Raw genomic sequence first — 20,163 nt, forward strand, 5'->3', positions numbered from 1 at the left:
AGCATAAACACAATCAAAGAACAAGTGCTTTCTCTACTCATCCTGAGAATTACATAAGAGGCATACTGAAGGCACTGTTAAAACTCCGTTGCATCAGTCTCTATCTCTGGTGTATAAACCAATGCCGAGTTAATTCCGGTTAAATCGAATTCCGTTTAGTCGGTCAATCGGTTAATTGCGGTTAATCCGATTTATTCAGGTTAATTCAGCTTTATTCCGGTTTGTTACAGTTAATTCAGGGTATTTCAGGTCTATCCCGGTTTTGTCACGGGTTACTTAACCCTAATTTTCGTGGCTATGCTTATGTGGTTGCGGAGCAGAGTCTCAGAATCGGCTCTGTTCACTCATTAGTTTAAGTATGAGGCTTTGCTCCCGGAAGTGCCACTGGTCTCGCCGTCGTCACCTTCCGGTGGAAGCGGAGCCAATGATTACAAAAACCTGATCGATTGAGCCACACACGCGCGATGATGATCCACTTGAGCGCTTTTACAACCTCTTATTATCATTTTCCCTGTTTGGTGTCTTCTTCTTCTTTGGGGATATTATGATGATGATACGTTCTACGTCAGTTGACCAGACACTGAGGTCACTCTGTTTCTTGGCGTGGCTACAAATTGGTACCCACTAAAGAGAGATCTGTGATGATGCCATTTCACATCATACAATGATTTGCTCAAGAAAACTGAAATGTTTCATTTGTTTAAACTGTAAACTTTTGTTCAATTGCGTAATTTGTAGAAGAATCATAGTTTGAGTAATGAATTAGATAGATCTTAAAGCAGCACCAGGATCTAAGAAGAGTACTAGGCTTTGAACATGTTGAAAACTTGTCATTCTTAGCTATTACCCTCTAAATGGTTTATTAGTTACAGGCTTAAAGCTATGTAGAATACATCAAGTGTTTTGTTAGGAAAAAGTTAATTGTGGGCCTAAACCATTTAAAGAATCGAAGAAACAATTATGAAAGATGTCAACTTTGGGAATAAAGTTTGTGCCTTTGTGGTTCTCAATTCAGCTTTCTCTAAGTTTGTGACAGCAACAAACTGATGTGGAGTTGTATCTTGTTTTTGATCAAGATTGTGACTTTTGTGGTGGGATTATTCCAAATAAACCAGTTTAGTCTTCGTAGTTTCTGTTGTGTGCAATTATTGGTACTGATGAGATCTTTATTAATTTGAGAACTCTTATTGGAAACTATTCTAAGATAAGAAAGTTGCTTCTTTTCTATCTCATTGGTATTCTCAGTTGGAACTTTTTTTGTTTTGGGAGAAGAAACCAACTGGATTTTAAACTAAGTTTGTTTTCTTGGAGATGGAGCTTAGCTTTGTTTGGACCATACGGCCACTTGTGTGTTAGTTCGACTTCGATTGATTGTTACTCTTTTTCTGTGTCAGCATCATGCTTGAGAGTTGACAGAGATGGAGAGGCAGAATCATCACAAGTTCTGAAAAAGGACAAAACCTTTTTCTGATGCAACTCACGTTTTCACTTCACAAGCTCCAAAAGAGTTTACTTGGGAAAACAAAAGTTTGACGGATGCAAAACCAATTTTGGTAGCATAAGACCAAAACCCACTCCTTCTTTTGCCTCCTTGCGTGTATTTGAGTTGCTATTATTTTGAGAGAGAGAGAAAATGTCTACTTGTTTGTTGTGTCTTGTTTTACTGTTCTTCTCTGTTGTTGCAGAAGCAACTTACTCACCAGGAGGTTTCCACCATCTTTCTTCTCTAAGACAAAAGAAGAAGACCTCCAAGTCAAAGCCGGAGTTACCTTTTGAGACTCGTTACTTCCCTCAGAATCTTGACCACTTCAGTTTCACACCTGAGAGCTATAAAGTCTTCCACCAGAAGTACCTCATCAACTGCCGTTTCTGGCGCAAAGGTGGCCCCATCTTTGTCTACACCGGAAATGAAGGAGACATCGACTGGTTTGCTTCAAACACTGGTTTCATGTCCGATATTGCTCCCAAGTTCCGGGCTCTTCTTGTTTTCATTGAAGTATGAGTTTCAGAAACCATGTAATCTTATCTCTAGTTTGTAGAATGAGACTCAAGATGTTTATAATGATGTTTTGTCTGTTTGTTTCATATTGTTGTAGCACCGGTTCTATGGAGAATCAACGCCAATTGGGAAGAAGTCACATAAGTCGGCTGAGACATTGGGTTACCTAAACTCTCAGCAAGCGTTGGCTGATTTTGCGATCCTGATAAGAAGCTTGAAGCAGAATCTATCGTCCGAGGCATCGCCTGTGGTTGTCTTTGGTGGCTCTTATGGTGGAAGTAAGCTCACACCCACCATTTTCAGTGGAATAATCAATTGATAGTACTTCATTATTACTAATCATTTCTCTTAAACTATGTTTTGTTGTGTGTCATGTCTTGAGACAGTGCTTGCAGCATGGTTCAGGCTCAAGTATCCCCATATAGCAATCGGTGCATTGGCGTCTTCCTCTCCAATACTTCATTTTGATAAAATTGTGCCATTGACGAGCTTCTATGACGCCGTTTCTCAGGATTTCAAGGTAATTGTATGCTCCTGTTTCCGGCTATTTTCCATATTAAAGTGACATTATAACGGACTTTTGTAACGAGCAGGATGCCAGTATTAATTGTTTCAAAGTCATCAAGAAAAGCTGGGAAGAGCTAGATGCAGTCACAAATAAGAAAAATGGCTTGCAAGAACTCAGCAAAAAGTTCCGAACTTGCAAGTAAAATTATGCTTTAAAGCTTATCTCTTTTCTTTAAGCTCTTTAAAGAAAAGCTTAACCGTATCTGTTTTGCTTGTATTGTAGAGGCCTTCATTCTATATATTCAGCCAGCAATTGGTTAAGTGGAGCATTTGTTTATACAGCCATGGTTAATTATCCAACTGCAGCTAATTTCATGGCGCCACTGCCTGGTTATCCCGTGGAGCAGGTGAGATATTCATTACGCCAAAGTATGCCATCTGAGTATTTTCTTTTTTTCCAACCAAAATTTGGATTCGTTTTGCATCAGATGTGTAAGATCGTCGACGGGTTCCCTCGAGGATCTAGTAATCTTGACCGTGCCTTTGCTGCTGCAAGCTTATACTACAACTATTCGGGATCAGAAAAATGTTTTGAGATGGAACAACAAACTGATGATCATGGACTCGATGGATGGCAATATCAGGTAATCTCATAGATAGGATATCAGACTCTAGAACAAGAACTGATTTATGTTATGAGACTAAAAATGACACAGTATGATTATTGAATGGAAACAGGCGTGCACAGAGATGGTGATGCCAATGAGTTGCTCGAACCAGAGCATGCTCCCTCCGTACGAAAATGACTATGAGGCATTCGAAGAACAGTGCATGAGTAGATATGGAGTCAAGCCTCGACCCCATTGGATCACAACCGAATTTGGTGGAATGGTCAGTCTTTTTTTCTTTCCTTACATTGGATCAGTTTCTTTAGCTATGAGATTCAATATCAGCTCTTTTGGTCATCTTTTGCAGAGGATAGAGACAGTATTGAAGAGATTTGGAAGCAACATCATATTCTCCAATGGATTGCAGGATCCTTGGAGCCGTGGAGGGTAAGTAGTACTTCTCATCTCAATCTGTGTAGAACATTATTTTTATGTGGTATCTGAACAGATCGGTTTTAACATCTAATTTCAGAGTTCTGAAGAACATTTCAAGCAGCATCNGTAGTTTCTGTTGTGTGCAATTATTGGTACTGATGAGATCTTTATTAATTTGAGAACTCTTATTGGAAACTATTCTAAGATAAGAAAGTTGCTTCTTTTCTATCTCATTGGTATTCTCAGTTGGAACTTTTTTTGTTTTGGGAGAAGAAACCAACTGGATTTTAAACTAAGTTTGTTTTCTTGGAGATGGAGCTTAGCTTTGTTTGGACCATACGGCCACTTGTGTGTTAGTTCGACTTCGATTGATTGTTACTCTTTTTCTGTGTCAGCATCATGCTTGAGAGTTGACAGAGATGGAGAGGCAGAATCATCACAAGTTCTGAAAAAGGACAAAACCTTTTTCTGATGCAACTCACGTTTTCACTTCACAAGCTCCAAAAGAGTTTACTTGGGAAAACAAAAGTTTGACGGATGCAAAACTAATTTTGGTAGCATAAGACCAAAACCCACTCCTTCTTTTGCCTCCTTGCGTGTATTTGAGTTGCTATTATTTTGAGAGAGAGAGAAAATGTCTACTTGTTTGTTGTGTCTTGTTTTACTGTTCTTCTCTGTTGTTGCAGAAGCAACTTACTCACCAGGAGGTTTCCACCATCTTTCTTCTCTAAGACAAAAGAAGAAGACCTCCAAGTCAAAGCCGGAGTTACCTTTTGAGACTCGTTACTTCCCTCAGAATCTTGACCACTTCAGTTTCACACCTGAGAGCTATAAAGTCTTCCACCAGAAGTACCTCATCAACAGCCGTTTCTGGCGCAAAGGTGGCCCCATCTTTGTCTACACCGGAAATGAAGGAGACATCGACTGGTTTGCTTCAAACACTGGTTTCATGTCCGATATTGCTCCCAAGTTCCGGGCTCTTCTTGTTTTCATTGAAGTATGAGTTTCAGAAACCATGTAATCTTATCTCTAGTTTGTAGAATGAGACTCAAGATGTTTATAATGATGTTTTGTCTGTTTGTTTCATATTGTTGTAGCACCGGTTCTATGGAGAATCAACGCCAATTGGGAAGAAGTCACATAAGTCGGCTGAGACATTGGGTTACCTAAACTCTCAGCAAGCGTTGGCTGATTTTGCGATCCTGATAAGAAGCTTGAAGCAGAATCTATCGTCCGAGGCATCGCCTGTGGTTGTCTTTGGTGGCTCTTATGGTGGAAGTAAGCTCACACCCACCATTTTCAGTGGAATAATCAATTGATAGTACTTCATTATTACTAATCATTTCTCTTAAACTATGTTTTGTTGTGTGTCATGTCTTGAGACAGTGCTTGCAGCATGGTTCAGGCTCAAGTATCCCCATATAGCAATCGGTGCATTGGCGTCTTCCTCTCCAATACTTCATTTTGATAAAATTGTGCCATTGACGAGCTTCTATGACGCCGTTTCTCAGGATTTCAAGGTAATTGTATGCTCCTGTTTCCGGCTATTTTCCATATTAAAGTGACATTATAACGGACTTTTGTAACGAGCAGGATGCCAGTATTAATTGTTTCAAAGTCATCAAGAAAAGCTGGGAAGAGCTAGATGCAGTCACAAATAAGAAAAATGGCTTGCAAGAACTCAGCAAAAAGTTCCGAACTTGCAAGTAAAATTATGCTTTAAAGCTTATCTCTTTTCTTTAAGCTCTTTAAAGAAAAGCTTAACCGTATCTGTTTTGCTTGTATTGTAGAGGCCTTCATTCTATATATTCAGCCAGCAATTGGTTAAGTGGAGCATTTGTTTATACAGCCATGGTTAATTATCCAACTGCAGCTAATTTCATGGCGCCACTGCCTGGTTATCCCGTGGAGCAGGTGAGATATTCATTACGCCAAAGTATGCCATCTGAGTATTTTCTTTTTTTCCAACCAAAATTTGGATTCGTTTTGCATCAGATGTGTAAGATCGTCGACGGGTTCCCTCGAGGATCTAGTAATCTTGACCGTGCCTTTGCTGCTGCAAGCTTATACTACAACTATTCGGGATCAGAAAAATGTTTTGAGATGGAACAACAAACTGATGATCATGGACTCGATGGATGGCAATATCAGGTAATCTCATAGATAGGATATCAGACTCTAGAACAAGAACTGATTTATGTTATGAGACTAAAAATGACACAGTATGATTATTGAATGGAAACAGGCGTGCACAGAGATGGTGATGCCAATGAGTTGCTCGAACCAGAGCATGCTCCCTCCGTACGAAAATGACTATGAGGCATTCGAAGAACAGTGCATGAGTAGATATGGAGTCAAGCCTCGACCCCATTGGATCACAACCGAATTTGGTGGAATGGTCAGTCTTTTTTTCTTTCCTTACATTGGATCAGTTTCTTTAGCTATGAGATTCAATATCAGCTCTTTTGGTCATCTTTTGCAGAGGATAGAGACAGTATTGAAGAGATTTGGAAGCAACATCATATTCTCCAATGGATTGCAGGATCCTTGGAGCCGTGGAGGGTAAGTAGTACTTCTCATCTCAATCTGTGTAGAACATTATTTTTATGTGGTATCTGAACAGATCGGTTTTAACATCTAATTTCAGAGTTCTGAAGAACATTTCAAGCAGCATCGTCGCGCTTGTGACCAAGAAAGGTAACTTTTGTTATGTTAATGAATGTTGGGGAAGTTAGCCATATACATGTTGTGCGAAAAAACTGAAACCTGACATTGTTTTGTGTGAAACAGGAGCTCACCATGCAGATCTGAGGGCTGCTACAAAAGGTGACCCGGAGTGGCTGAAAGAGCAGAGGACACAAGAGGTTGCCATTATAGAGAAATGGATCAGTGAGTATTACAGAGATTTGAGAGNGTTCAGGCTCAAGTATCCCCATATAGCAATCGGTGCATTGGCGTCTTCCTCTCCAATACTTCATTTTGATAAAATTGTGCCATTGACGAGCTTCTATGACGCCGTTTCTCAGGATTTCAAGGTAATTGTATGCTCCTGTTTCCGGCTATTTTCCATATTAAAGTGACATTATAACGGACTTTTGTAACGAGCAGGATGCCAGTATTAATTGTTTCAAAGTCATCAAGAAAAGCTGGGAAGAGCTAGATGCAGTCACAAATAAGAAAAATGGCTTGCAAGAACTCAGCAAAAAGTTCCGAACTTGCAAGTAAAATTATGCTTTAAAGCTTATCTCTTTTCTTTAAGCTCTTTAAAGAAAAGCTTAACCGTATCTGTTTTGCTTGTATTGTAGAGGCCTTCATTCTATATATTCAGCCAGCAATTGGTTAAGTGGAGCATTTGTTTATACAGCCATGGTTAATTATCCAACTGCAGCTAATTTCATGGCGCCACTGCCTGGTTATCCCGTGGAGCAGGTGAGATATTCATTACGCCAAAGTATGCCATCTGAGTATTTTCTTTTTTTCCAACCAAAATTTGGATTCGTTTTGCATCAGATGTGTAAGATCGTCGACGGGTTCCCTCGAGGATCTAGTAATCTTGACCGTGCCTTTGCTGCTGCAAGCTTATACTACAACTATTCGGGATCAGAAAAATGTTTTGAGATGGAACAACAAACTGATGATCATGGACTCGATGGATGGCAATATCAGGTAATCTCATAGATAGGATATCAGACTCTAGAACAAGAACTGATTTATGTTATGAGACTAAAAATGACACAGTATGATTATTGAATGGAAACAGGCGTGCACAGAGATGGTGATGCCAATGAGTTGCTCGAACCAGAGCATGCTCCCTCCGTACGAAAATGACTATGAGGCATTCGAAGAACAGTGCATGAGTAGATATGGAGTCAAGCCTCGACCCCATTGGATCACAACCGAATTTGGTGGAATGGTCAGTCTTTTTTTCTTTCCTTACATTGGATCAGTTTCTTTAGCTATGAGATTCAATATCAGCTCTTTTGGTCATCTTTTGCAGAGGATAGAGACAGTATTGAAGAGATTTGGAAGCAACATCATATTCTCCAATGGATTGCAGGATCCTTGGAGCCGTGGAGGGTAAGTAGTACTTCTCATCTCAATCTGTGTAGAACATTATTTTTATGTGGTATCTGAACAGATCGGTTTTAACATCTAATTTCAGAGTTCTGAAGAACATTTCAAGCAGCATCGTCGCGCTTGTGACCAAGAAAGGTAACTTTTGTTATGTTAATGAATGTTGGGGAAGTTAGCCATATACATGTTGTGCGAAAAAACTGAAACCTGACATTGTTTTGTGTGAAACAGGAGCTCACCATGCAGATCTGAGGGCTGCTACAAAAGGTGACCCGGAGTGGCTGAAAGAGCAGAGGACACAAGAGGTTGCCATTATAGAGAAATGGATCAGTGAGTATTACAGAGATTTGAGAGAAGAAAATTAGTAAATAAAAGAGTAATAGAAGCCAAAGAAAAGGTTTATTGCACTAAATCAGCAAATAAAGACATTTTGTGTACTGTGTTTTGTTATGCTTGTAACAAAGTAAAAGTTACACTTGTGTCATTGAAAGATGTGGACAGCTTCATGTAGTTACAAAAAGATGTGAGGCAGTTTCGTTATTTGTCGAAACATGTAAGGATATCTCATAAATGACGAAAGATGTGAGACAATTTCGTAAATACCGAAAGATGTGGGCGATTTTGTAACTGCTGAAATCGCTTGACGATATAACTCTCATCAATATCATACTTCTATCACTAATATCAGACTTCCTTTGAATCATCAAAATTTATTTTTCATATTGAATCTTACAAAGGAAGTCTGATAATAAGTCTTTATTTATACGAAATTGAATGGTTAAAATCGTAATACTCTGAATAGATAACATAATGCATTTAATTTTTAATTGAGTAGTTTAAATTAATAGATTTCAAACAAATATTAATAAATAAATATTGAAAATTCATTAGTTAAAAGCTGAAAATCACTAATTACACTGAGGAAAAAGTGATAAAGATAAAGATACACATTTGAAACATCTAGTTTACCACAAATACTTGTTTTGGCGGAACGAGTACGAGACAAGTAACATATATTGAGCAGCGGGGAATATGTAATTTTGCCTAATCCTATTCGGATTTACTGAAATTCATTGCATATTTTTGTAAGAACTTGTGGAGCATTTTCTCTATAAGCCAAATATGTGGGACCATTTCGTAATTAACAAAAGATATGGTGAAATTTCGTAATTACCCACAGTTCTTTGGCAACTTCGTAATTAGTGAAAGTTATGGGGTAAGCTCGTAGATACAATAAATGCTAAGCTTGAAAATATTATGGAATTAAAAGGGTACAATAGCAATTAGCAAATAGCTGTAACGACATGTTCATGAGATTTATTTTCTTTCCCTAGGACATGTGTTCAAGAAAGTGGTCTAGGCGGCCGTTTAGGCGCCGTCTAGACGCTAAGCGTTCAGCAGACACTTAGACGACCGTTTGGACCACCTAAAATTACATAATATTATTTTAATATATATTTCTAATTTTTAACTGTATACATTTAAAATTTTAAGTTATATATTCATATACATAATTATAAATGTTCACATATTATTAATCTAAATTAAATAAATGCATTTTTCTAATTTTAGTTTATGATAATAATTTATATTTTTTTAACATATATTTTTACCTAATTTTATATATAATGTCATATATATAACTAGATAAGGATCCGTCCAATATACGGATTTAAAATTTTGTAAAAAAAAATAAATTTAATAAAAGTATATTAAAATTTATTGTACATTATTTATATATTTTTTTTGCTATAACACACTGATTTATATATATCCATATACAAATTAAATATTTTATTTATGTTATCATTAAAAATGTATTTTTTACACCTAGATATAATGTATGTTACAAATATATTATTTATCACCACCTAGAAAATGTCTATATGAACAAATTAAGCCAAATATTAGATGTCTCTTTACTTTCACTTTTACATAGTTTTTTTAATCATTAAAACTGTTGGCTCAAAAAATATTTTGAATGAAAAATAAATTACATCACAATAGTGTATGACTAACCATGAAGAGAACTTCAGTTCTGCCCTCCTCTCTTATGGAGAGAACCTTGCTTCCAACCTCCTCCACCATGGAGAGAACTTTCGCTCTGCCTTCCTCCCTTGGAGAAATAACCTTGCGTCCAACCTCCCACACCTTCCTCTTTTGGGGAGATAACCTTGTGTCCAACCTCCTGCACCATAGAGAGAATCTCGGATCTACCTTCCTCCTGTGTGGAGAGAACATATTCACGTCTTTTAACTATCTTAAAGTGACTTGCTCCCGTAACCATTGAAAGTAAAGACCATTTTCCAACGTCACAAAATCTTTTGATAGTAACTAATATTAAATTTCTCGACGTATTCATGCAAGTTTCTTTGACACACCATGATGTAGGCTCGGTCTCCAAGCTCCTATAGATCTATCAACAATGATTAATGTTTTTCTAATCTATCTATGTTTGTTGTGAGCTTTTGTTTCCAATCTAACTAATATTAAATTTCTCGATATATTCATGCAAGTTTCTTTGATACACCATGATGTAGGCTCGGTCTCCAAGCTCCTATAGATCTATCAACAATGATTAATGTTTTTCCAATCTTAGTCTATTTTATCCAACCATTAGGCTGATGACATTTTCCTCTTTATCTCCTTTTGAGATTGAACGAATGGTAACAATTATGTTTGCACAAAAAAAAATGTCTATGACCAACCAATCAAAGTTGAAAAATTTAAAGAAAATTAATTTGACATAATTAAAGAAATAATAGAAAATTATAAACAAGGTAATATATGAATCTCAAATAACTCAAAGATGAAAATAAAAATTAAATAAAACAATCTAAAACTACTACAATAAATTTTAAAATACAGTATTAGAAAAAGAAGATGCAAATATTAATCTTTCATTTTTTTGGGTCAACATATTAATCTTACCTATTCCAAACTGAAAAGGGAGAAAGTAGTAGTATACTTTGGTTTTAAAAAATAAAGAAAATTTGCCTTCCCATTTAAAAAAATTTCACCAATAGAAAATAGTTGAAAGCAATATTTTTGAATAAATTATTTTGTTAGATGAATAATATGAGAGATCTATGTTTATATAGAAGTGAGTACTTTACATTTATTAGAATTAATAATTTTCTGTATATTTTCCTTAATCACTTTTCTATTTTTTAAAGAATTAATAACTAAAAATTAAAATATTAATTTTTTATAATTTTGAATTTTATGAATTATATATATATAATCTTCTTATAATTATTTTACAAAACTGCTTAAATTTTTTATAATTATCCTTTCATATTATTAATATTGTTTAAAACAATTTTTTTTTGTCATAATCTTAAATCTCATATTAAATATTAACTTTTACATATGTCAAAATTTCAAATTAGTAATTTGAGACGTGTCAAAATCACGTGTTAGTTTTAATGATCATAAATCAAAGTCGTCTCACGATCTGGTGAGTTACTAACTTTCAGAACTAAACTTTATATAATAAGATGTTTTATATTATAAATGCTTAAACCGGCTAAAAATTGTTAAAGGTTCTAGGCGTTAGGCTGGATGACCACTCAGCTTTGTTGAACACTGAAACAGGATTTTTTTTTTCTTTTTTCTTTTTTTCTTTTCATACTATGGCTAGTTTTAGTTGGCTACTATTGACTGTGAAACGATCTGAGCAATGGCACGGAGGTCTGGGAATTGCATGAGATGTCTAGTGATATTCTCGGTGGTTTCAGCTATAATCGTATGTGGACCTGCTCTTTACTGGAAATTGAAAAAGGGTTTCGTTGGATCTGCTCGTAGCAACAACTCCATTTGTCCTCCCTGTGAGATCTGCGATTGTCCTCCTCCTTTGTCTCTCCTCGAGATTGCTCCAGGTACTGTTACCTCTCTCATTCTGATTGGACATTTAGCATATCTGGGTTTTCAAATTTTGGTTCATAAATTACGAGACTTTTAGTTCTTATTATATAAATCTTTCTATTTTCTGGAAATGCTTAGATCGTACTCAGAACCATTTGTGATGAATCTTTCAATAAAGCTACGGCTTTTACATTTGATCTTTCATTGTATAAGCCATAAAGAGTCTCATTTACTAATAAAGTTCCATTCTTTTTGTTGTATTCTTTTTGCAGGGCTTGCAAACCTCTCTATTACAGGTTAGATTTCGTTCCCAAGCTTGTTTCTTCTGTTTCTCTAGTATAGTTGTGTCTCTACTGAATTAATATTAATGAGAATGCCTCTCTGATGGTTTCTCAATGAAGACCCTAATTGGAATCATTTGAAAACATAGGAATATGGTGAATCAGTAACCAATGCAACTATTCCTCTTTTGGCTGTTGGAATTGAATATTGACTCATGTTGTGTATCAGGTTGTGGAAGCGATGATCTAGAGCTCAAACAAGAGATGGAGAAGCAGTTTGTGGATCTACTCACGGAAGAGTTGAAGCTGCAAGAAGCAGTTGCAGACGAGCATAGTCGTCACATGCATGTTACACTTGGTGAAGCAAAAAGAGTTGCTTCACAGTACCAAAAGGAGGCTGAGAAGTGCAACGCTGCCACGGAAATTTGCGAATCAGCTAGGGAGAGAGCTCAAGCATTGCTGCTCAAAGAGCGAAAGATCACTTTGTTGTGGGAGCGGAGAGCTCGGCAATTAGGTTGGGAAGGTGAGTAAGTAATCCACTGTTTAGTGACTTCTTCTCAGTCTACCCTGAAGAGCTTCTCGATGGAAGCAAACTAGATTTCCTCTTCCGCATACAGCTCATGTGAACATGGGAATCGCTTAATTCTCAAGGCAATGTTTTTATCTCCCATGTTCTTTATATATGTAGCATTTTTTTTTGTTTTTCTCTTGGATCCGAATATAGCTAAAGAAAGAGTTGGCTTGTATTGACTTTTCTTCAGATATATTTTTGTCCAGTCACATTGGGCGAGAGAAGTCACCGACTTCTGTATTTTATTGTTCATGTTCATTGGCAAAACCAACCATCATTTTCTCATCAGCCAAAGCAGAAATAATATATATTTATGATCTTTTAAAACTTGGTTTATGTGTTTGTTGAGATTTGCATCTGATTGACACAGCAAGACTGATTTGATTTTTTAAGAGGCTTTGTACTGCAGCTAATGTTGGATGCGTATAAGCATGGCCTAAGCATAAGTGTGTCAAGCAAGAGTCACTTGTAATCTATGTTTCATATTTGTTAAGACTAACAAAGACTTTCAGATGCTTAAGAAACATGATAGTCTGTGAAGAGGGACAAGANGACGTATTCATGCAAGTTTCTTTGACACACCATGATGTAGGCTCGGTCTCCAAGCTCCTATAGATCTATCAACAATGATTAATGTTTTTCTAATCTATCTATGTTTGTTGTGAGCTTTTGTTTCCAATCTAACTAATATTAAATTTCTCGATATATTCATGCAAGTTTCTTTGATACACCATGATGTAGGCTCGGTCTCCAAGCTCCTATAGATCTATCAACAATGATTAATGTTTTTCCAATCTTAGTCTATTTTATCCAACCATTAGGCTGATGACATTTTCCTCTTTATCTCCTTTTGAGATTGAACGAATGGTAACAATTATGTTTGCACAAAAAAAAATGTCTATGACCAACCAATCAAAGTTGAAAAATTTAAAGAAAATTAATTTGACATAATTAAAGAAATAATAGAAAATTATAAACAAGGTAATATATGAATCTCAAATAACTCAAAGATGAAAATAAAAATTAAATAAAACAATCTAAAACTACTACAATAAATTTTAAAATACAGTATTAGAAAAAGAAGATGCAAATATTAATCTTTCATTTTTTTGGGTCAACATATTAATCTTACCTATTCCAAACTGAAAAGGGAGAAAGTAGTAGTATACTTTGGTTTTAAAAAATAAAGAAAATTTGCCTTCCCATTTAAAAAAATTTCACCAATAGAAAATAGTTGAAAGCAATATTTTTGAATAAATTATTTTGTTAGATGAATAATATGAGAGATCTATGTTTATATAGAAGTGAGTACTTTACATTTATTAGAATTAATAATTTTCTGTATATTTTCCTTAATCACTTTTCTATTTTTTAAAGAATTAATAACTAAAAATTAAAATATTAATTTTTTATAATTTTGAATTTTATGAATTATATATATATAATCTTCTTATAATTATTTTACAAAACTGCTTAAATTTTTTATAATTATCCTTTCATATTATTAATATTGTTTAAAACAATTTTTTTTTGTCATAATCTTAAATCTCATATTAAATATTAACTTTTACATATGTCAAAATTTCAAATTAGTAATTTGAGACGTGTCAAAATCACGTGTTAGTTTTAATGATCATAAATCAAAGTCGTCTCACGATCTGGTGAGTTACTAACTTTCAGAACTAAACTTTATATAATAAGATGTTTTATATTATAAATGCTTAAACCGGCTAAAAATTGTTAAAGGTTCTAGGCGTTAGGCTGGATGACCACTCAGCTTTGTTGAACACTGAAACAGGATTTTTTTTTTCTTTTTTCTTTTTTTCTTTTCATACTATGGCTAGTTTTAGTTGGCTACTATTGACTGTGAAACGATCTGAGCAATGGCACGGAGGTCTGGGAATTGCATGAGATGTCTAGTGATATTCTCGGTGGTTTCAGCTATAATCGTATGTGGACCTGCTCTTTACTGGAAATTGAAAAAGGGTTTCGTTGGATCTGCTCGTAGCAACAACTCCATTTGTCCTCCCTGTGAGATCTGCGATTGTCCTCCTCCTTTGTCTCTCCTCGAGATTGCTCCAGGTACTGTTACCTCTCTCATTCTGATTGGACATTTAGCATATCTGGGTTTTCAAATTTTGGTTCATAAATTACGAGACTTTTAGTTCTTATTATATAAATCTTTCTATTTTCTGGAAATGCTTAGATCGTACTCAGAACCATTTGTGATGAATCTTTCAATAAAGCTACGGCTTTTACATTTGATCTTTCATTGTATAAGCCATAAAGAGTCTCATTTACTAATAAAGTTCCATTCTTTTTGTTGTATTCTTTTTGCAGGGCTTGCAAACCTCTCTATTACAGGTTAGATTTCGTTCCCAAGCTTGTTTCTTCTGTTTCTCTAGTATAGTTGTGTCTCTACTGAATTAATATTAATGAGAATGCCTCTCTGATGGTTTCTCAATGAAGACCCTAATTGGAATCATTTGAAAACATAGGAATATGGTGAATCAGTAACCAATGCAACTATTCCTCTTTTGGCTGTTGGAATTGAATATTGACTCATGTTGTGTATCAGGTTGTGGAAGCGATGATCTAGAGCTCAAACAAGAGATGGAGAAGCAGTTTGTGGATCTACTCACGGAAGAGTTGAAGCTGCAAGAAGCAGTTGCAGACGAGCATAGTCGTCACATGCATGTTACACTTGGTGAAGCAAAAAGAGTTGCTTCACAGTACCAAAAGGAGGCTGAGAAGTGCAACGCTGCCACGGAAATTTGCGAATCAGCTAGGGAGAGAGCTCAAGCATTGCTGCTCAAAGAGCGAAAGATCACTTTGTTGTGGGAGCGGAGAGCTCGGCAATTAGGTTGGGAAGGTGAGTAAGTAATCCACTGTTTAGTGACTTCTTCTCAGTCTACCCTGAAGAGCTTCTCGATGGAAGCAAACTAGATTTCCTCTTCCGCATACAGCTCATGTGAACATGGGAATCGCTTAATTCTCAAGGCAATGTTTTTATCTCCCATGTTCTTTATATATGTAGCATTTTTTTTTGTTTTTCTCTTGGATCCGAATATAGCTAAAGAAAGAGTTGGCTTGTATTGACTTTTCTTCAGATATATTTTTGTCCAGTCACATTGGGCGAGAGAAGTCACCGACTTCTGTATTTTATTGTTCATGTTCATTGGCAAAACCAACCATCATTTTCTCATCAGCCAAAGCAGAAATAATATATATTTATGATCTTTTAAAACTTGGTTTATGTGTTTGTTGAGATTTGCATCTGATTGACACAGCAAGACTGATTTGATTTTTTAAGAGGCTTTGTACTGCAGCTAATGTTGGATGCGTATAAGCATGGCCTAAGCATAAGTGTGTCAAGCAAGAGTCACTTGTAATCTATGTTTCATATTTGTTAAGACTAACAAAGACTTTCAGATGCTTAAGAAACATGATAGTCTGTGAAGAGGGACAAGAGCAGAGAAAGAGACAAAACTGGACAAGTCAAAAAAGGGTTGACATAATGCAGCATATGATCGCTCCAGGTATTACGCAGCACCAACTTTCAATATTCATTCATGCACAAAAACAGCTGCTTTTTTCAGTTTATATGATTTTTTATTTTAGTGTCAGCCATTAATAATTTTCTCCTTGCATTATTCTAATGCTCACATGGACAGATTCCTTCAAGTTTTTTTTTTATCAACGCTTTAGATCTACCATTAAAGAACAGATCTCGGTTCAGTGACTTCTGCAAACCGTCTAGACCCATGTGGGTTGTCCAAAGTCTATCTATACCTTGAGGCTATTTGTTCTATATTCAACTTATTTATGTGTGTTATGTTTCTTTTGTGTTCTTCTCTGAAGCTTCCTTCGTGGACTTCTGCTGTTTTTTTCTAACTTTGGAATAGTTTTTGTATATTTCTGGACACAGAGATCGCAAATTCTTTTTTTCTTAAATGGAAGGTTCCATGAACAAGCGAGGATACGAGTGCAGTCAAGAGGATACAGACAAGTTGCCAGAATCAAAGAGACAGAAAGTGCCTGCTTTGGCAAGGTAACTTCCTTAAGAGTTTTCTGTCATTTTCCAGTACAATGGTTAAACATCACAACTATTAAAGACGAACCTGCTTCATTTTCGAGTTCTTTACTCTTTCTGAGTTGTGATTTACCTCTGTTGTAAGATGTTCTTTTGTAAGGTCTCAAAATTTTGTTGTTACGTTTCCGAACCTCTCGTTTCGCTTGCTACTTTGTTGATTTTCTCATAAGTCATATGGAAAAAACAAATTTACAGTGTTATTGTGGAAGCTGTCAAGGTAGATAGTTTGCAGAGGCTTTGCTCGTCTTTAGAGCCATTGTTTCGCAAAATTGTAAGTTTTTATTCTACTCTCTTTCTAGACATGTCTATTATTGCTTTTAGAGTAAATTGTGAGATGCTTGTGGAGTTGTAAACTTGGTATGGTGTGGGCAAACAAACAGGTTAGTGAAGAGGTGGAACGAGCCTTATCAAGGTTGGGAAATACAAAGTTAACATCGAGGTATTGTCTCCAGTTATCAAGGTTCAGTGGTCACTTCAATGTTTGAGTTTCTGGCTAAACCAACATAAAATCTCCAGGTCACCTGAACCAAAGAGGATCCAAGACCGTGATGGAAGAAACCTGCAACTTCACTTTAGGACACGAATGCCTCCTCACTTATTCACAGGTGGGAAAGTCGAGGGAGANTACCTCTCTCATTCTGATTGGACATTTAGCATATCTGGGTTTTCAAATTTTGGTTCATAAATTACGAGACTTTTAGTTCTTATTATATAAATCTTTCTATTTTCTGGAAATGCTTAGATCGTACTCAGAACCATTTGTGATGAATCTTTCAATAAAGCTACGGCTTTTACATTTGATCTTTCATTGTATAAGCCATAAAGAGTCTCATTTACTAATAAAGTTCCATTCTTTTTGTTGTATTCTTTTTGCAGGGCTTGCAAACCTCTCTATTACAGGTTAGATTTCGTTCCCAAGCTTGTTTCTTCTGTTTCTCTAGTATAGTTGTGTCTCTACTGAATTAATATTAATGAGAATGCCTCTCTGATGGTTTCTCAATGAAGACCCTAATTGGAATCATTTGAAAACATAGGAATATGGTGAATCAGTAACCAATGCAACTATTCCTCTTTTGGCTGTTGGAATTGAATATTGACTCATGTTGTGTATCAGGTTGTGGAAGCGATGATCTAGAGCTCAAACAAGAGATGGAGAAGCAGTTTGTGGATCTACTCACGGAAGAGTTGAAGCTGCAAGAAGCAGTTGCAGACGAGCATAGTCGTCACATGCATGTTACACTTGGTGAAGCAAAAAGAGTTGCTTCACAGTACCAAAAGGAGGCTGAGAAGTGCAACGCTGCCACGGAAATTTGCGAATCAGCTAGGGAGAGAGCTCAAGCATTGCTGCTCAAAGAGCGAAAGATCACTTTGTTGTGGGAGCGGAGAGCTCGGCAATTAGGTTGGGAAGGTGAGTAAGTAATCCACTGTTTAGTGACTTCTTCTCAGTCTACCCTGAAGAGCTTCTCGATGGAAGCAAACTAGATTTCCTCTTCCGCATACAGCTCATGTGAACATGGGAATCGCTTAATTCTCAAGGCAATGTTTTTATCTCCCATGTTCTTTATATATGTAGCATTTTTTTTTGTTTTTCTCTTGGATCCGAATATAGCTAAAGAAAGAGTTGGCTTGTATTGACTTTTCTTCAGATATATTTTTGTCCAGTCACATTGGGCGAGAGAAGTCACCGACTTCTGTATTTTATTGTTCATGTTCATTGGCAAAACCAACCATCATTTTCTCATCAGCCAAAGCAGAAATAATATATATTTATGATCTTTTAAAACTTGGTTTATGTGTTTGTTGAGATTTGCATCTGATTGACACAGCAAGACTGATTTGATTTTTTAAGAGGCTTTGTACTGCAGCTAATGTTGGATGCGTATAAGCATGGCCTAAGCATAAGTGTGTCAAGCAAGAGTCACTTGTAATCTATGTTTCATATTTGTTAAGACTAACAAAGACTTTCAGATGCTTAAGAAACATGATAGTCTGTGAAGAGGGACAAGAGCAGAGAAAGAGACAAAACTGGACAAGTCAAAAAAGGGTTGACATAATGCAGCATATGATCGCTCCAGGTATTACGCAGCACCAACTTTCAATATTCATTCATGCACAAAAACAGCTGCTTTTTTCAGTTTATATGATTTTTTATTTTAGTGTCAGCCATTAATAATTTTCTCCTTGCATTATTCTAATGCTCACATGGACAGATTCCTTCAAGTTTTTTTTTTATCAACGCTTTAGATCTACCATTAAAGAACAGATCTCGGTTCAGTGACTTCTGCAAACCGTCTAGACCCATGTGGGTTGTCCAAAGTCTATCTATACCTTGAGGCTATTTGTTCTATATTCAACTTATTTATGTGTGTTATGTTTCTTTTGTGTTCTTCTCTGAAGCTTCCTTCGTGGACTTCTGCTGTTTTTTTCTAACTTTGGAATAGTTTTTGTATATTTCTGGACACAGAGATCGCAAATTCTTTTTTTCTTAAATGGAAGGTTCCATGAACAAGCGAGGATACGAGTGCAGTCAAGAGGATACAGACAAGTTGCCAGAATCAAAGAGACAGAAAGTGCCTGCTTTGGCAAGGTAACTTCCTTAAGAGTTTTCTGTCATTTTCCAGTACAATGGTTAAACATCACAACTATTAAAGACGAACCTGCTTCATTTTCGAGTTCTTTACTCTTTCTGAGTTGTGATTTACCTCTGTTGTAAGATGTTCTTTTGTAAGGTCTCAAAATTTTGTTGTTACGTTTCCGAACCTCTCGTTTCGCTTGCTACTTTGTTGATTTTCTCATAAGTCATATGGAAAAAACAAATTTACAGTGTTATTGTGGAAGCTGTCAAGGTAGATAGTTTGCAGAGGCTTTGCTCGTCTTTAGAGCCATTGTTTCGCAAAATTGTAAGTTTTTATTCTACTCTCTTTCTAGACATGTCTATTATTGCTTTTAGAGTAAATTGTGAGATGCTTGTGGAGTTGTAAACTTGGTATGGTGTGGGCAAACAAACAGGTTAGTGAAGAGGTGGAACGAGCCTTATCAAGGTTGGGAAATACAAAGTTAACATCGAGGTATTGTCTCCAGTTATCAAGGTTCAGTGGTCACTTCAATGTTTGAGTTTCTGGCTAAACCAACATAAAATCTCCAGGTCACCTGAACCAAAGAGGATCCAAGACCGTGATGGAAGAAACCTGCAACTTCACTTTAGGACACGAATGCCTCCTCACTTATTCACAGGTGGGAAAGTCGAGGGAGAGCGAGGCTCGGCAATTCATGTGGTTCTTATAGATGCAAACACAGGAAATGTAGTCCAAACAGGAGAAGAGTCAGCTTCAAAGCTGAATGTTGTAGTGTTAGAAGGAGACTTCAATGATGAAGATGATGAGGACTGGACGAGAGAGCACTTTGAAAGCTTTGAAGTGAAAGAGCGAGAAGGGAAACGCCCAATCTTAACCGGTGACACACAGGTGATGATTAAGGAAGGTGTGGGAAGTTTAGGAGAACTTACTTTTACCGACAACTCCAGCTGGATAAGGAGTAGAAAGTTTAGGCTGGGTGTTAAGCCGGCCCCAGGGTATGGTGATAGCTTTCTCATTCGTGAAGCCAAAACAGAACCATTTGCTGTCAAAGATCATAGAGGAGAACGTGAGTTTTACCTTTTATTGTGTTGACAAGTAGAGAGTTCTTAATACTGACTTGTGTCTGTCATCTGTAAATGTTCATTTTCTTTA

The 20,163-nt window shown here is 36.3% G+C and overlaps 6 protein-coding genes across 10 annotated transcripts; all 6 read left to right on the top strand.

Moving 5' to 3' along the window:
* LOC104705001 (lysosomal Pro-X carboxypeptidase-like) lies at window positions 1,165–3,565 on the top strand. Its single transcript, XM_019228183.1, has 8 exons — window positions 1,165–1,996; window positions 2,097–2,277; window positions 2,386–2,519; window positions 2,593–2,705; window positions 2,790–2,913; window positions 2,995–3,150; window positions 3,245–3,397; window positions 3,482–3,565. The coding sequence occupies exons 1-8, from the start codon at window positions 1,634–1,636 to the stop codon at window positions 3,563–3,565; spliced, it is 1,308 nt and encodes a 435-aa protein (XP_019083728.1). The 5' UTR covers window positions 1,165–1,633.
* LOC104705002 (lysosomal Pro-X carboxypeptidase-like) lies at window positions 3,701–8,223 on the top strand. Its single transcript, XM_019228176.1, has 11 exons — window positions 3,701–4,546; window positions 4,647–4,827; window positions 4,936–5,069; window positions 5,143–5,255; window positions 5,340–5,463; window positions 5,545–5,700; window positions 5,795–5,947; window positions 6,032–6,111; window positions 6,197–6,246; window positions 6,340–6,453; window positions 7,969–8,223. Exons 1-11 carry the CDS (start codon window positions 4,184–4,186, stop codon window positions 7,986–7,988), a joined length of 1,488 nt encoding a protein of 495 aa, XP_019083721.1. The 5' UTR covers window positions 3,701–4,183; the 3' UTR covers window positions 7,989–8,223.
* On the top strand, window positions 11,178–12,636 carry LOC104702945. Its single transcript, XM_010418875.2, has 3 exons — window positions 11,178–11,504; window positions 11,763–11,786; window positions 12,001–12,636. Exons 1-3 carry the CDS (start codon window positions 11,306–11,308, stop codon window positions 12,300–12,302), a joined length of 525 nt encoding a protein of 174 aa, XP_010417177.1. The 5' UTR covers window positions 11,178–11,305; the 3' UTR covers window positions 12,303–12,636.
* On the top strand, window positions 14,098–15,504 carry LOC104702948. Its single transcript, XM_010418881.1, has 3 exons — window positions 14,098–14,424; window positions 14,683–14,706; window positions 14,921–15,504. Exons 1-3 carry the CDS (start codon window positions 14,226–14,228, stop codon window positions 15,220–15,222), a joined length of 525 nt encoding a protein of 174 aa, XP_010417183.1. The 5' UTR covers window positions 14,098–14,225; the 3' UTR covers window positions 15,223–15,504.
* LOC104702946 (calmodulin-binding protein 60 E-like) lies at window positions 15,521–20,142 on the top strand. Of its 5 annotated transcripts, XM_019228190.1 has the most exons (6): window positions 15,521–15,881; window positions 16,303–16,393; window positions 16,631–16,706; window positions 16,816–16,874; window positions 16,952–17,025; window positions 19,655–20,142. In XM_019228190.1, the coding sequence occupies exons 1-6, from the start codon at window positions 15,788–15,790 to the stop codon at window positions 20,101–20,103; spliced, it is 843 nt and encodes a 280-aa protein (XP_019083735.1). In that variant the 5' UTR covers window positions 15,521–15,787; the 3' UTR covers window positions 20,104–20,142. The 5 variants fall into 5 exon arrangements, with proteins under 5 accessions (XP_019083735.1, XP_010417181.1, XP_010417182.1 ...); XM_010418879.2 differs by lacking the exons at window positions 15,521–15,881; window positions 16,303–16,393; window positions 16,631–16,706; window positions 16,816–16,874; window positions 16,952–17,025 and adding exons at window positions 18,155–18,510; window positions 18,680–19,022; window positions 19,260–19,335; window positions 19,445–19,503 and having other exon boundaries at window positions 19,581–20,142; XM_010418880.2 differs by lacking the exons at window positions 15,521–15,881; window positions 16,303–16,393; window positions 16,631–16,706; window positions 16,816–16,874; window positions 16,952–17,025 and adding exons at window positions 18,155–18,510; window positions 18,877–19,022; window positions 19,260–19,335; window positions 19,445–19,503 and having other exon boundaries at window positions 19,581–20,142.
* Window positions 17,144–18,133, top strand: LOC109125706. Its single transcript, XM_019228197.1, has 2 exons — window positions 17,144–17,335; window positions 17,550–18,133. Exons 1-2 carry the CDS (start codon window positions 17,170–17,172, stop codon window positions 17,849–17,851), a joined length of 468 nt encoding a protein of 155 aa, XP_019083742.1. The 5' UTR covers window positions 17,144–17,169; the 3' UTR covers window positions 17,852–18,133.

The sequence above is a fragment of the Camelina sativa genome, chromosome 7, assembly GCF_000633955.1.
Source record: "Camelina sativa cultivar DH55 chromosome 7, Cs, whole genome shotgun sequence".
In the NCBI taxonomy this organism is placed as follows: Eukaryota; Viridiplantae; Streptophyta; class Magnoliopsida; order Brassicales; family Brassicaceae; genus Camelina; species Camelina sativa.

Bases quoted from the DNA above. Each gene is read 5' to 3' on its own strand.
- LOC104705001 (XM_019228183.1), top strand. From the start codon at position 1,634: ATGTCTACTTGTTTGTTGTGTCTTGTTTTACTGTTCTTCTCTGTTGTT. The intron at 2,914-2,994 runs GTGAGATATTCA...GTTTTGCATCAG, and splicing joins CTGGTTATCCCGTGGAGCAG to ATGTGTAAGATCGTCGACGG. The intron at 3,398-3,481 runs GTCAGTCTTTTT...CATCTTTTGCAG, and splicing joins CAACCGAATTTGGTGGAATG to AGGATAGAGACAGTATTGAA.
- LOC104702948 (XM_010418881.1), top strand. From the start codon at position 14,226: ATGGCACGGAGGTCTGGGAATTGCATGAGATGTCTAGTGATATTCTCG. The intron at 14,425-14,682 runs GTACTGTTACCT...TTCTTTTTGCAG, and splicing joins TCTCCTCGAGATTGCTCCAG to GGCTTGCAAACCTCTCTATT. The intron at 14,707-14,920 runs GTTAGATTTCGT...GTTGTGTATCAG, and splicing joins TGCAAACCTCTCTATTACAG to GTTGTGGAAGCGATGATCTA.
- LOC104705002 (XM_019228176.1), top strand. From the start codon at position 4,184: ATGTCTACTTGTTTGTTGTGTCTTGTTTTACTGTTCTTCTCTGTTGTT. The intron at 4,547-4,646 runs GTATGAGTTTCA...ATATTGTTGTAG, and splicing joins CTCTTCTTGTTTTCATTGAA to CACCGGTTCTATGGAGAATC. The intron at 6,112-6,196 runs GTAAGTAGTACT...ATCTAATTTCAG, and splicing joins GATCCTTGGAGCCGTGGAGG to AGTTCTGAAGAACATTTCAA.
- LOC104702945 (XM_010418875.2), top strand. From the start codon at position 11,306: ATGGCACGGAGGTCTGGGAATTGCATGAGATGTCTAGTGATATTCTCG. The intron at 11,505-11,762 runs GTACTGTTACCT...TTCTTTTTGCAG, and splicing joins TCTCCTCGAGATTGCTCCAG to GGCTTGCAAACCTCTCTATT. The intron at 11,787-12,000 runs GTTAGATTTCGT...GTTGTGTATCAG, and splicing joins TGCAAACCTCTCTATTACAG to GTTGTGGAAGCGATGATCTA.
- LOC104702946 (XM_019228190.1), top strand. From the start codon at position 15,788: ATGATAGTCTGTGAAGAGGGACAAGAGCAGAGAAAGAGACAAAACTGG. The intron at 16,394-16,630 runs GTAACTTCCTTA...ACAAATTTACAG, and splicing joins AAAGTGCCTGCTTTGGCAAG to TGTTATTGTGGAAGCTGTCA. The intron at 17,026-19,654 runs CTCACTTATTCA...CACGAATGCCTC, and splicing joins CTTTAGGACACGAATGCCTC to CTCACTTATTCACAGGTGGG.
- LOC109125706 (XM_019228197.1), top strand. From the start codon at position 17,170: ATGCTTAGATCGTACTCAGAACCATTTGTGATGAATCTTTCAATAAAG. The intron at 17,336-17,549 runs GTTAGATTTCGT...GTTGTGTATCAG, and splicing joins TGCAAACCTCTCTATTACAG to GTTGTGGAAGCGATGATCTA.